The 14,024-nt window shown below is 39.6% G+C and overlaps 1 protein-coding gene across 1 annotated transcript in view; it reads right to left on the reverse strand.

The window, feature by feature from the left end:
* LOC103370874 (calcium-dependent secretion activator 2-like) overlaps nucleotides 1–14,024 on the reverse strand; it is a gene marked incomplete at its 5' end in the record, with an annotated part of 106,571 nt that overhangs the window by 46,217 nt on the left and 46,330 nt on the right. The window contains 3 exons of the mRNA XM_008300046.1: nucleotides 304–423; nucleotides 1,456–1,597; nucleotides 7,651–7,807. Coding sequence (XP_008298268.1) covers nucleotides 304–423; nucleotides 1,456–1,597; nucleotides 7,651–7,807 — 419 coding nt within the window. The remainder of the gene's footprint in view (nucleotides 1–303; nucleotides 424–1,455; nucleotides 1,598–7,650; nucleotides 7,808–14,024) is intronic.

The raw sequence follows: 14,024 nt of genomic DNA on the forward strand, positions 1-14,024 counted from the left end.
TGTATAGATAATGGATGGATAATGGATGGATTTTGGAAAAGACCACACAAATTTTAGAAGTGTTCCCATCTGGTTCTCAGCTGCACAAGGTGTCAGACCAAGACCAAGAGACTGGATGCAGGTCATCAGCACGGAGCAAACTCACAACATGCTACCTTTCGTTGATCTGGGTATTTTTTCTACTCATGGACCCCACCTTGCATTACAGTCAGATTGTTTTGGTTCTTCTCTAGTGACAAATTCTCACCCTGTGAAGACCTCTAGTCCAGAGCCTCAGGGGCATCCACCCCCCACTATACATACGTGTTCTCACACAGTGGTCCCATCCAGGCGGGTGCCGAGAAGCTGGGCATCTGTGGCAATGTGACGGGAAGGCTGGGGACTTTGGGAAGAGGAACGCTAGCGAGATTGTTAGTTAATGACCTGCCGGAATCAACGGCAAGGTTGAACGATGGCGGAAAACATTTAAAGAATACAAGACAAGGAAAAAGAGAAGAGATAGCGACAGTAGCAGTGGGCGTTTTTTTTTTTTTTTTTTTACAGCACACACACAGAAAATAGTAACATAATAGCAGCCACTTGTTCTGCCTGCAGTAATTGATGAATAGCAAACAACAATAAAAGACGGAAAAGTTACTGCTCACTTCTATTCATGGCTTTTTTTCATTTCAGGTGCTTTTTGTCAAAGATTGCACTGTGTCCTTGCTGTTTGTGTTGTACATTCAACTCTGCCTCCTTTTGTTCCTCTGCTGTCCTGTGCAGCGTTGCGTTTGTGCGTTTCCCTTGTCTTTTATTGTTTTGGGTACACCGATGCTGCAACCAGTACCGCACCTTGACAAATCGTTACTGCTGATAGTGAACTAACGTGAAATGTCAGTAAGAGATCATTGTTATAGAAAAACTGAAAGTAATGGAGGTGACATGCAGGGCCAAATAAGAAGTGTTTCAGGTAAAGATCATTTATTATAACAACTCATAATTCACCACTATCACAAAATTTGTTGCTCAAATATCTTTAAGAATCAAATCCTATTTGTACAATCTGTGTACCAATGTGGCTTCTCCACATAGCGTATATATGGAATCAACGGATGGCAGTCACACTTTGTGACCTTCATGATTAATCATACAGTGTTCACGATCTTGTAATGTTTCTTCAAAAGAACAGTGAACAGTGACAGGATGCATTGGGGGATGTTCTAATAAGTGTACATTGCCTATTAAAGTATGACATTTTGTTCAGTATATATAACCTCACGTTAACAGATAGGAACTAAAACTGTGGAACAAATGGTTGTGTGTAAGCTAGACGTCTGGTAAAAACTTGATGGATAAGTAAAAGACAGATTTCACACAAATAAAGACAAGGCTTTGTGTTTTTTGTTGTTTTGGCTCTTTACAGTCAGGAGCTATCAGCCAACACTTATCGCTCATAAGAATGGGAGTAAGGCTTACCTAACAGACTGCCAGGTCTCCTGTTCGAAGCCGCGGTGGATGGACTGGGCAATGGACGACTCCATCAGGTCAATGTAGCGCACCACCAGGGGGACGAACAGGTCCTGCAGGTGTTTATGGAACATTCCATTGCACAGGTGAGCTGTGGGGGGAGGGCCCAACAGAAGACCGGGTCAGCAAATTTTACAACTTCTCAGACTCACTAATTCTCCACAGATTTGGTTGACTTTAAGTTAATCGAAGTCCCTTTCTGCTCATTGATTAAACACCTAAAAATTCAGTATCAAAAGTACTTAAAAAAAAAAAAAAAAAATCCATGAAAATAATCCCTTCCGGCCTAGATATAAGTCTTTGACATTGTGTCCTCTCGAATGCATTGATCTGTGAAGTCCTTGCCTTTCTCAGCACCAACCCTTACCCAGTAGCTGAAACTTAAGCTCACCTATGGCTCTGCTCAACACTGTAAAGCTCCTGTAAGCTACTCATTCACATGTTGTACAAGTGCTGCTTCACACTTTAAGGTACTCTAACGTTTTAGCAGCATCTAGCCACTGAGTCAGAATTCATGATTTACACACACTATCTATTACCAGGTTGTCCAGCAGACAAATGAAGTTGCTGGGGAATGCAAATTAGGACCAAGAACTGACTGGGACTCGTGCAAATTTACTGCCTCCTTTGACATTTCTGACATTTTAAGTGTAGGGAGTGTTAAAGAAAAGTGGCCTTCTGTTTCAGAGCTTGATGAGATTGTTGATACGCTATCTGAACTGTCTATTAATAAGGCTACAATGAGCAGCTAACTAGCTTAGCTTAGCACAAACACTGAAATTGGGGAACAGCTAGCTTGGCTCTGTCCAGTGGTAACAAAAATTCTTGTTTTAGCAACTGTAAAGCTCATTAAAAAAGACATTTAACCCACAAAAAAAATAAAAACTTTGTCTAATGATGACACATTTTGATCTTGCTGTTCTACTTGAAGTTGCTGTTGGTTGCTGACAACCTCAAAATGATGATAAGACTCCAGATAAACACTGCTCCTGTACAAGAGAGATGGTCCTAGTTTAGCTGTTTCCCCATGTAAAGCTAAGTAAAGCTGGCTCGACACAAACGATGTAATAACAAGCAGTATCCGTTCTCTTTTCAGCAAGAAACTAAATATGTATATTTCCCCAAGTGATAAGCTTTAACGTCAGAGCATGAGGTGATATTTTACAGTGTGTCTCCAACTTTGAGTCTCTTTTAAAGAGACAGTGAGCACAGTCTATAGAGAAACTTTTGGTTTGACAGTCCAGCATCCTCTAAAAACTTCTTTCTAAACCGAACCTGGAATTTTACCTCGCAAAGATAAAATTTGTACTATAGACGATCATACTTCTAGGATTAAATGTGCCTACACAGGTGTTCCTGATATTGCACACACCCTCCGATATTTCCGGCTCCCGTCCTCCCTGTAGGATTGAGAAAGACAGATAAACCCTCACAGACAGTAACAGTCCACAGTCAGGAGGGACACAGACAGTGAGTGGTGGGTGAGAGGCGAGCAGGCTGGTCTCCCAGGGCTTCATTAGTTTTAATTCCTCTCGCTCTGCTCTGTCGTTATTAACACTAGCCTTTTTGCCCTCCGGAGAGTAAGACTCGCCTCCCTCACAACCACTCACATGCTGACAATCAAGTGAGCATTTAAATAATCTTCAGAACAACTGAGAGATAATACGCTTGTTGAAGAAAATACTCAAAGAGTTGGTGAAATACTGTCACATCACCTGAGATCAGCTGACTGGTGGTCACTGCCGAGGTTCTGTTGTCTAAAAAAAATGCAGCTGAACAATTAAAAAACGAAGGATTGTTCATATTTTATTATTTTGAGGTTTATAGAAGGCGACCTGTAAATAAACTTGCTTGTCAATTAAATCAGCATTCGATTGGGACTGAACTCAAAGTAATCTTTTTTTTTCCCTCTCACTTTAGATATAATTATCAGAGGGAAGACCTCATTTGTACAAACAGTCAAAACTACAATTCTTCTCGTTCTGTGTTTCGGCTCCATCTATCGCCTCATTACACTCCAATTCAAGTCAGCTAATGTTGTGACACTTGGAATAATTACGGCATGAACAGAGGATGGTAATTAGAAAGAATATAAGATATGAGCCACAAAAAAAGGAGATTTGTGGGTTATTCACATAATGAAACACTGAGTTTTTTGTTCCCAACAGTGCCCTTGGGCTGTCTGTCTATCTGCCTGCCTGTCTGTTACTGTATTTGAGGTACTTTGGCATCAGCCATGTTAAATAACGCCTTGCATCTCGCCAAGTCTCTGCTGGCTTCAAGACAAAGCCTTGCAGCCGGCGGAGGGCTTAGTGAGGGAAAACAATGAGCTGAGATTTTTTTTCTCCAGCAGTCAAATGAAATCCAAACAGTGAGATGCAATTTATGAGGAAAGACTATATTACAACAATTTCAAACACAGCGGCACAGTGTTGATGTTTGTCGTACTTTAAATTGAAGTTTTCCACTCATTTTATAGGGTTTTGTTGTTTTGTTTTTATCATGTTCAGACCTTGACGCATAAAAAAAGGACATTATGAAAATAAGTGGGTGTCCAAAAACACCTTCCTTATTCCTGAAATCCTGTTTGTTGCTGTGTGAATGTGTTACAGAAAATAGTTCACTATTCAAAAATGTCACACAACATCTCCTGTTCACGTCCTGGATAGTTCTTTATTTGCAGCTTCTATTTTGTACAAATAGTCAGGACTGACGAAAAGTTTCCTTGACCTCAGCTTTCTTTCTTTCTATTTCTCCTTGCACTGTATAGCACTTTAGATCAACTGTTTTGTTTGAGATGCTTTTGTAAATAAAGATAAATTCAATGATCGAATTAAATACACAAAATCATGATGTACCAATGCACAAATTCGAAAATAACACAGCTATTATTAAGGATAGAAGGAAGGCCATCGTAGTCGCCAAGCTTTTTCTGTAAAACTTGCCAAACAAAAATCTGTTTCTTCAAAAAGACACCCAATAAATTGCTCCTTTTTTCCCCTCAACTAGTGGACTGCTTAGGTGCCTGAACATCTCAATGAGGAGACAGTTTACATGCTAAAACTAGAGCGAAACATTTTGCAGATTATACCTTAAAGGTAACAAAAAACCATGAAGGGATTTGATGTTGCCTGTGAATTCCTAAAAGATTATGCTTTTAATCATATGGAAACTACTTTTTCTTTCTGAATAATAAACCAATGTAAAATGCATACAATAATATACTTTCTTTGAACCTAACTTTGGGTGGTTAGCACCATTGCCTCACAGTCCCGGTGAGGACACCCGGGATCTTTCTGAGTGGAGTTTGTATGTTCTCCCCGTGCAGCGTGGGTTCTCTCCGGGTTCTCCGGCTTCCTCCCACACAGTCCAAAAACATGTTGAGGTTAATTGGTGATTCTAAATTGTCTGTAGGTGTGAATGTGAGTGTGCTTGGTTGTCTGTCTCTAAGTGTAGCCCTGTGATAGACTGGTGACCTGTCTTTGCCCTAAGTCAGCCGCCCTCGTGAGGATTAAGTGGTGTATAGATAATGGATGGATAATGGGTGAACCTAACTTTAAGACAAAGAATAAAAAAAATAAGAAAAACATATTTTTTTTAAAAAATGTATTATTTTTTTTACTCTAGTTAAATTGTGTTATCAAAAACATTTGGTTTATCATCAATATTGGAAATTCTGCTTATCCATGAATGTTACATCTGTGGTGAGTTGTATAATGTAATTCAATTTAATCCAAGTTTCATTGTATAAAAGCAAACCACTTAAAAAGTAAATGTTTATTCAGAATTTCAAAAAATAAGTTAATTAAAGCGACAAACCAGCAGATTTGAAAAAGCTTGTAAGCAACATGGATCAAACTGTAGCGCCACAGCATCAGAACTGCATATTCATACTTTGAAATTTTATTAAGTCAGACCCAAATTGCATTAGTGTAAATAAAGTTTAACATACTTTAGCAATGTGTTTTATATCCTTTCATAATCACTTTAAAAGCAGAAAATCATCTTCTGAAGGGTCTAGGTTCTTCTTTCACACGCTAAATAGTGGCTCATAAAAATTAGATAAAAAATAAAAACCTTAAAAGCAAAGCCAACTGAGGATGTTACAGTAAGACAGGAACCACATCCCATACAGCTACCTCCTGAATAGCAAATAAACCTCAGGCAACTGATGTCCCTCATCCGGCCACTCATGTTAATTACCTTTCTGCTGGTGTGCGCAAGGTGACGTTAACCCCCTTTAGAAAAAAAAAAAAAAGTCTTGTTTTGTCTGGCATCACCAATGTTAATTAGCAGCTCCAACGACAAGACCATGTAATGTTCTGAGCAGAGCATTTCCTCAAAAAAAGCTCCATTTTTAGAACCAGAAAAATTAAGGACATCAACAGAAACTAATTGGTGTCACAAGTTAGCAAACCTTGAGCCCAATCAGTGAAATGAAAAGAGTGAGGGTGTGGGCTAGAGCTGCTTTGTCTTTTAAAACACATTTAAACATTTTGAGCTTCCCATTCACATGCAGTGAAGCCTTGCCAAAAAAAAAAAAAAAAAAAAAAAGCTACACCAGAGGATCAAGGATTGTTGATTTTGATAAAGCTAGAAAAGGTTATAAAGTCACCTCAAAATGTTTAGACATTCATCAGTTCACAGATAGACTGTCTATAAGTGGAGACAATTAAATGGCCTCTCTCCGTAGAAGTGATACCCAGGGAAGATGACTTCAGAAACACAACGCAGAATGCTGAGTGAGGTTAATAAAAAAAAAAAAAAAAACGAAATAGGAATCCCAAAACAACAGCTAAAGGCTTGAAGGAATCACTGGAGCCAGTGACAAAAGGGACACAAAAACAGGCAGCCCCATGAATTCTGTTTTGCTGCCTCTGGGTCTGGACACCTTACCATGATGGAGAAAAAAAGTTATTACCAAGTTTATCTCGGTATCTTATTGGACACTGTTAAATGTGGCTGTTCAGTTGATGCTCAGTAGGAGTAGGAAGAATACAATGACCCAAAACATACAAGTGAATCTCCAACAGAATGCCTTTAAAAAAAACAGGAAATTTGGCTTTTGCAGTGGCCCATTCAGGGTCCAGAGCCTACCCCAGATTCTGATCAATGACTTCTCGAGAAACATGTAATTCCAGACATCTCAAAAATATGACTAAACCAAATTTGAGAAAAAAAGACAAGTGATCCAGAATTCTTCCAGAATGTGGTGCAGGTCTGCTTCTCTTTCAGGTTTCAGCCAAAGGAAACCTCAGTTCTTAAATTCAACAAGTCATTTCATTTTTCTCTATGTTTAATGGGCATGCTCAGTGATTTTGATTGTATGTTCCTGGTTTAAGCACACTGTGTTATGTGTGTGTGTGTGTTTGTGTGTGTGTGTGTGTGTGTGTGTGTGTGTGTGTGTGTATACTTGTGGCCTAGATGCAGATGATAAGCTTTTGAGCATTAGAGCTGATCCACCATTTTCATCATTTAAACTTTGTCATGATGTACGCATTAGTGAAACTAAATGTGTCTTACCAGTTGAAATTACTGCAAAAACTATGCAATTAAAAACTTACATTTCTGTGTAAGGTGGGGCAGTGATGGCCTGGAGATAAGACAAATGGCCTTGTGACCAGAAGGTCTGAGTCTGTGATGATAAATCTGAGCAGGAAAAGTGGAGAAAAGTGTTTGCCTCTTCCTAATTACAACCACTGAGGAGCTGTTGAGCAAGACCGTTGACCTTAAACTGCTACAGTGGAACTGCTCAGCAGCCAGGACAACTGGCTCTGGTAGAACTGGACTGTTTCCAGGTGTGAATGTAGAACCATCTAAGCTAAGCTCCCCTGAAAATCCCCTGAAAGGCTGAAGAATTCAAAAGGAAAAAATGCTGTGTGCAATACTGAACACTGTAAGATAAGTGTATGTGGTTGTCCAGGTGAGTTCAACTGAACAACAGACTGGTGAAAAGCCCCGAAAACACCCGTATCTGTGACAACCAGCATCGTAGGCATTCACATCATTTCCGGTGTTATTTAAGCAATCCAGCATTTCAGCCATGAAGTGTAACCTTTTGCATCTACAGACCAGTGGGCTAATCTGCACAGCTGCTCACACTATTTGTCTGGATTGAGAGTATTTGGTTTGCATCAGACTTACGATCAGTTCTCAGGAAGTTGTTGAGCAGCTGAAACAGTGGGAAGCTGTCCCAGGAGTCGACAGGCTGGACCTGCAGAGCGGCATCCATGTCAACCCTGTACAGAGACAGAAACGTCTCAGCGTGTTCGGCCATCAGCTCCGGCCACCACGAGAAAGCCTGAGAAAGATGGAGGGATGCAACCAAAATGTATCAGAAGAAAGGACAACAAAGGAGAGGAGGTTTTCGTACCTGCTTTTAGTACACAGACAAATGCCTACGGATTCAAAATATAGCTCTCACAAAAAACATTTCTGATAGCAGCCTGATGTGATGTTTAACCCACACCAGACCAGCAACTGTTTAAGCCACAGGGTTCTGGAGAGGATGGAGGAATTTCCTGAGTAACAGGAGACTAACTGAGGTGATGTTATCAGAGTGGCAGAGTATGCATGGTGTAACGTGAGGGTTTGTTGATGGTCAATGGATCACTCTGATTTATAATGAGACAGCAGGATGGAGACGGATTTCTTACTCTTTATTCTTCACATGCCAGCATCCACAACAACTTCCTGACACACACTGTCACCTGACCGAACTAACCAATCAGGAGGAAGCAGAACCAAACTAGGCAAATGCTAGTGTGCTATATAACGGCAGAGTCACAGATTAACTTAGCTGCTTGTATGACACAAATGAAAATGTTAAAATGTGTAAAGAATAATTCTGCAAACATAAATGTAAACTGTTACTCAGGTAAGCACTATGAATATCTATTTTAACAAATGAACTTGAACATATGAATGAACATATTCTCCTGTAATATTTTATTTTACTCTTCAATGTTTACTCAGTATAAATCAGTTTTCATTTATGAACCTTACACATGGCGAGGAAGTTGGAGTGGATGGATGGGACAAAAAAAAATATTGTAGACACTGGAGGTCATCATTTGTTTCCCATTTTCTAATGACAGGTAATGTGGAATTCTTTAAACTGTAACTACAATCAATGCATAACCTTAATCAAGGGCTTATAATTGCCACGACTATGATAAGAACCATAACAGAGTGGCCATTTTAACCCAAACCATAGTGTTTCTACCAACTCCCTTGTAACTTTGATAAACAGTGATGAGTTTTGGGGCTTTAATTAACGACCAGAGAGACTTTAAATCATCAAGAAAATTATTGAACAGGGAACACGAAGACACATAAATAAGCAACTATTGATGGTGACTGCATTCAACTAATACCTACAATTAACAGTTTCACTTAACAGATGCTTTTATCCAAAGCAACATACATTTTTGAGAGCAGATCACATTCATACACCAATGGTGTGCCATGCAAGGTGCCTGCCTGCCATTGGGAGCAACTTTTGGGTTCAGTGTCTTGCCCAAGGACTGTGGAGGGGATCAAACCACCAACCTTGCGATTAGTTGACAACCGGAGCCACAGCCGCCCCGCCACAGCCGTCTCTAGATATTTACCGGAACTTAAATATCTAGAGGAAGTATTTGATGACAAACTGCAATAGCATTCAAATGCAGATTGACAACAGTTACTCATTTAAGGAAACACGATAAGCCAGAGCTTTTACCCTCCTGATTGAGGAATGAAAATAAGCTGTAGCCAGACCCTTCTCTAGTACTGATTCATTGCTGTAGACTTTCTACACTCAGAAATCCTTCATACCCTCCAGTATAGCCCTGGCACGACATCTGGGTGATGTGGGGGTTGTGTTACTTGCATTTTGTTGTCTTGATTGTTGGTGATGTTGTGGAATTGTTGTTTAATGTCTGTCTGTAATGTCTTTTCTGTTGGTGTTGAATTTATCTGACAGTTGCCACATGATTTACCCATGAAATCCTTCTTTTGTTTTTAGTCCACCTTTCCTTCTTACTCCTTATTCTGTCATAAATCATCTGCTTTCTTGTACCATCTCTTCCTTTCTTTCTGAATGCAGCATTTAATTACAAGCAGCTGTTATTGAAAAGGATGACGGCTGTTATTAGTATTAGCAAGAAGTTGAGCTCACATATGTGTGGCTTTGAAAATAAAAAGGTGAAGTAAGTTTTTAGATGTTTTCTGATCCAATAGCAACTTCAGCAGACAACACTGGGGAAGGGGGGGGGGAAGAAGAAAGAATCAGGCTGACTCTTCATAAAGGGGAGCAAACATGGGAAAGAAGGGGGAAATAATAAAAGGAAAAACAGAAAGTGAAAAAAATATATATAAGGGGCAGACAGCATAAAAGACTCGTGTGGTAAAGTATCTGTTTTGGACAGCCTGTTTTAGGTAGATCATTATCCATTTAAATGAATAGATATTTCAATCTGTTCAAAGGATTTTTATTTTCCTGTCATTGGACTCTTTTGTCTTCTATCTTCCCTGTTTCTCTCAATCCTCTCCATTTTACTTCCTTTCGTATGTCTTCTCTTTAACCCCTAATTTCTCTCTGTCCTCTGTTCATGTTTTTCTTTTCTTCATTTAATTCCAATACTTTTTACCCTCTTTTACCCTCTCTTTCCTTATTCCCATGTTCCTTCTAGTCCTCCTTTGTTCATTTCTACACACCCATCTGTCTTTGTTATTTCCATTCTGTCTTTATTCTTCCACACCTTTTGTCCGTTAAACCTTCTTTTTGCTCATCTTTCCTGCTTGTGCTTTAAATTGCCCGTAACATTCTTATATTTGCTTCCCTTCCTTGAGTCACCTTCTGCTTTTTTCTCTTTGTTTTTTTCTTCTTTTCTTTTTTGTACTTTTGATAGCAGCATTTATTTACAAGCAGCAGTTATTGAAATGGATGTGTCGAGGAGAAGCAGTGTTGAAGAATTATCAGGCGGGTTTAATGCAGCTTGTTGTCAGTAACAAGAAACTGAAAAGGCACATTTGAAATGCCTGATGATTCGTCCCTCAAGGCCACGAGTACAAGGCACTACCATGTCATTTCTCTTTGCCCAGCTTACATCTCTACCTCTTCTTCCTCCATCAAACACAAATACTGACCTCAGTGCATCAGCATATGACTCAAGGCTGGTAGTACTTTTCTCTCAGAGGTCCTTTAGCCATCAAAAGCAGGGTTATCCTAGCAGGCTGACCTCTGTCCACTGGAGAGCCACACAGCCTTGATGCTCTTTAGATAGCTGAAGATATCTGTATTAGTGAATCAGCAGGTACTTCTACAATGGCACCTGTGGGCTTTTTTTAAAAACCCCTTTTCGGTTTAAAAGCAGCCAGCAGTCAGAGCAAGTGAAGATGCCTCACATCTGCCTCCATTTATTTATCTGCAGCTTTTAACAGGTCATCATTCTTAGTCAGATTTTGGTCATCAGGAACTTTATCAGACATCAAACATGCAGCGAGTGAGGAACACACAGTCTTTTTACAGTCCGTGGTAAAAGTAGGCTAAAAGCTTTTCTTTCCATTATGCTAATTTTGGCCATAGAAACTACGAGAAAGTTAAGTGAGGAAAGTTGTTTATTGACGTAACCGGCAGCTTCAGTTAGCCGCTGCCATGCTCACTGGTGAATTAGCCCATTAGTTCCTTGGAAATAAATCCAAGAAAATAAGAGAAAATAAATCCCTGTGGTAAGACGCCTTGAGCTTCCTCTCGGCTGCTGTGCAGTTATCTTTTGTTTGCCAGTTTCTGTTGCATGCCATCTATGCTTTCCCTGGCTGAAGCAACAGGTGCTCAGTTTCAGTCGTTTGTTTTACATTATACATTAAATCTGTGACTGTATTCCAAACTGATGTCTTGGTGCTGTGCTGCTCCTTGTGTGTGTTGAAATGGCTCACCGAGCCATCTGGTGTGGGTATCCCCTTAGCCCTGAGCATCACTACAGAGAAAGGACAGAAGGGTTGTGTACACTCAAAATCCTTTGTTTTTGTATTCTATTATTGGTAGACTAAATCATACATAACGAATCGTGTTACATGAGTGCAGGGTCACTGAAGAGAAAAAAAACTGCTAACGCTGCTTTCATCTTAATTTTAACGTTTATGGTCTTATATTTTGATGGGTTGACGGCTGCCCTTTAGGTTTTGTTTTTATTGTAATTTAAAATTTCATTTGAACAACCTGCAGATCTTTTTATTTTCTATTTGTTGTTGGGTTTTCAACGGTGTGGTTTTATTGAGGATTACTACCAACAGGTTTTGGCTTAAATAGTGGAACCTACAGAAAACTGGCTCCTCCTTTCTGGGAGGGTTAACAGTCTCTACATTTTTAGGATTTTGGTTTCTCCTATTTTAGCTATTTATGGTTGTTTTAGCCAATTATTTACGGTCATTCTGTATTTTTGCCATCAGTATTTTATTTGAGCTCTATGTTTACTTCCTTCTACCTTTCCTCTAGTCCTCATTTGTTCATCTCTACACTATACATTTATCATTTACAGTGTCTTTACGTCTCCATATCTCTTGCCAATATTCCCTTCTTCTCTCCCACCTTTTCTGCTTATTCTATTTTTTGAATTGTCCATCATATTCTCAACTTTGCATTCGTCTCTCTCTCTGTTCCTTTTCTTTCTTTCTTTTTTTTTTTAAATCCTTTTTGGTCTTTCCGATATTCTTGAAATGGATAACTCTCATCAGTTTGAGTTTTCAATATGAGAAGCCTTAGAGACCTGTTACAGCTCTGGCAATTATTTTTAAATACAAACAAAGTGCTGTTTTTCCAGCCCATTAGCGGGACAAACACATTTTAACTGACAAACTGTGAAAAATAAGTGGCGAAAATTTTAAATTAAAGTGACGGTGAAGAAAGACAGAAAGCAGGAAAGAAGATCTGGAAAAAAGAGGAAGGAAAGAAAAAAGGTACAAGCAAAAAAAAAAAAAGAAAAGAAAAGAAAAAAAGCAGCGTTGAAAGAACTGAAAGAAAGGAAGAATAAAATACTGTAGGGTCACAATGGAGGAAAAACATGGGTAAAATGATAGGGCACATCAAGAGGAAAGATAGATGGTAAAAAAAACAAAGAGTAAGGGGTAGAGAGCACCAAAGGCACTAAAATACCAGAAAATTGGAAAAGTAGAAAAAGCAAAAGACTGGCAAATGTAAGTAAAATATCAAAAGTAAAAAGAAGACAAGAGAAAAATGGGCAGAAGAAGAAAGAAAAATAATGAAAAAAAAGAAAAAAGAAAAATTGATTTACACACACACACACACACACACACAAAATGCTCCAGCCTGCTACCAAGCAAAATGTTCATTTATTTTAAGAGGAGAAGAAGAGTGTTGGTGCTGCAAAGGGCCAATGTACTTATTGTAGCATCAAGGACAACCGTTGCTCCATATCCTCTATTCAATAAATGGTTTGTCAAAAATGGGAGAACGCCTAATTACTGAATATTTCCCCTATTGCTGAGAGAGCATCTTGAAGGTGAAGAGGATTGTTAGAGAGACAGAGAACAATGGAGGCTTTTCAAAGCCAAAAACCTGAATGCAGGTGAACTCTGAGAATGAATGTGACCAGGTAGATAATGAGGAGTTATTTCAGCCACAAGAGAATTAGTGAGGTGATGAGGCCCAGCTTGCAGGCTCTGTTGCAGTTCAACTTAAAGGTTTTAGAATGGGGTTTAGGTCAGGGCTCAACACAGATATCAGTCAAGTCCTTCCACACAAAACTGGCAAAACCGTTTTTTATGGAACTGGCTTTGTGCACGTGGGCGTTGTGATGTAGAAAACACAAAAGGACCAATTTGATGCTCTAGTTCGAAGAAATCTGTTGTCTAAGAAATATAACTATACCGTGGAGCATGAACATTTCCCTTTGCTGGAACTAAAGGAGCTAGGGCAGCATACCCGTGGTTCTATTGTGAATCTGTACAACAAGTCAATCAAACTTACTAAATTAGAACATGACTACCAGACAAGAGCGTCTTTTGTAGTAATGCTGATGACATAAGCGTAGTAACGTTAGTTGGTCCCCCGCTTGACTGAACAAGATCAACAACTGCAGGATAAATAGTCTCCCATAGCCAGACTTATCTCCGCGGCCCTGTGTCAGTGATGGAGAGAGGTCTGGCTGCACCTGGTTGGTGGAACAACGGCAGGTAGGGAGGAGAGCACCGTCGTTAAAACTTGCCACTTTCAGTGTGTAGGTTGTTGGCTGGAGGTTATCCAGCCAACAACCTACACACAGGAGTGGAAACACACAGACAGTGGAAGAGGAACAGACAGAAATGACAGTCTTATGCTCAAAGTCTACATCCTGTGCATCAGACTACTGAATGAAAAGCCATGAAGAGACATTCATGGTCCCCAGAGGGTGATCCAGAGTTGTGTCCTCTAGCACTGATGACTGGTCCAAGTTTTCACCTATGCTGTGAGCTGTCTCAAATACATATGACAAACTGGCACTAAACTTTGCACAGGCATTCATTGTTTAGTGTTA

Source organism: Stegastes partitus, unplaced genomic scaffold (genome assembly GCF_000690725.1).
Source record: "Stegastes partitus isolate 25-593 unplaced genomic scaffold, Stegastes_partitus-1.0.2 Scaffold1493, whole genome shotgun sequence".
Taxonomy (NCBI): domain Eukaryota; kingdom Metazoa; phylum Chordata; class Actinopteri; family Pomacentridae; genus Stegastes; species Stegastes partitus.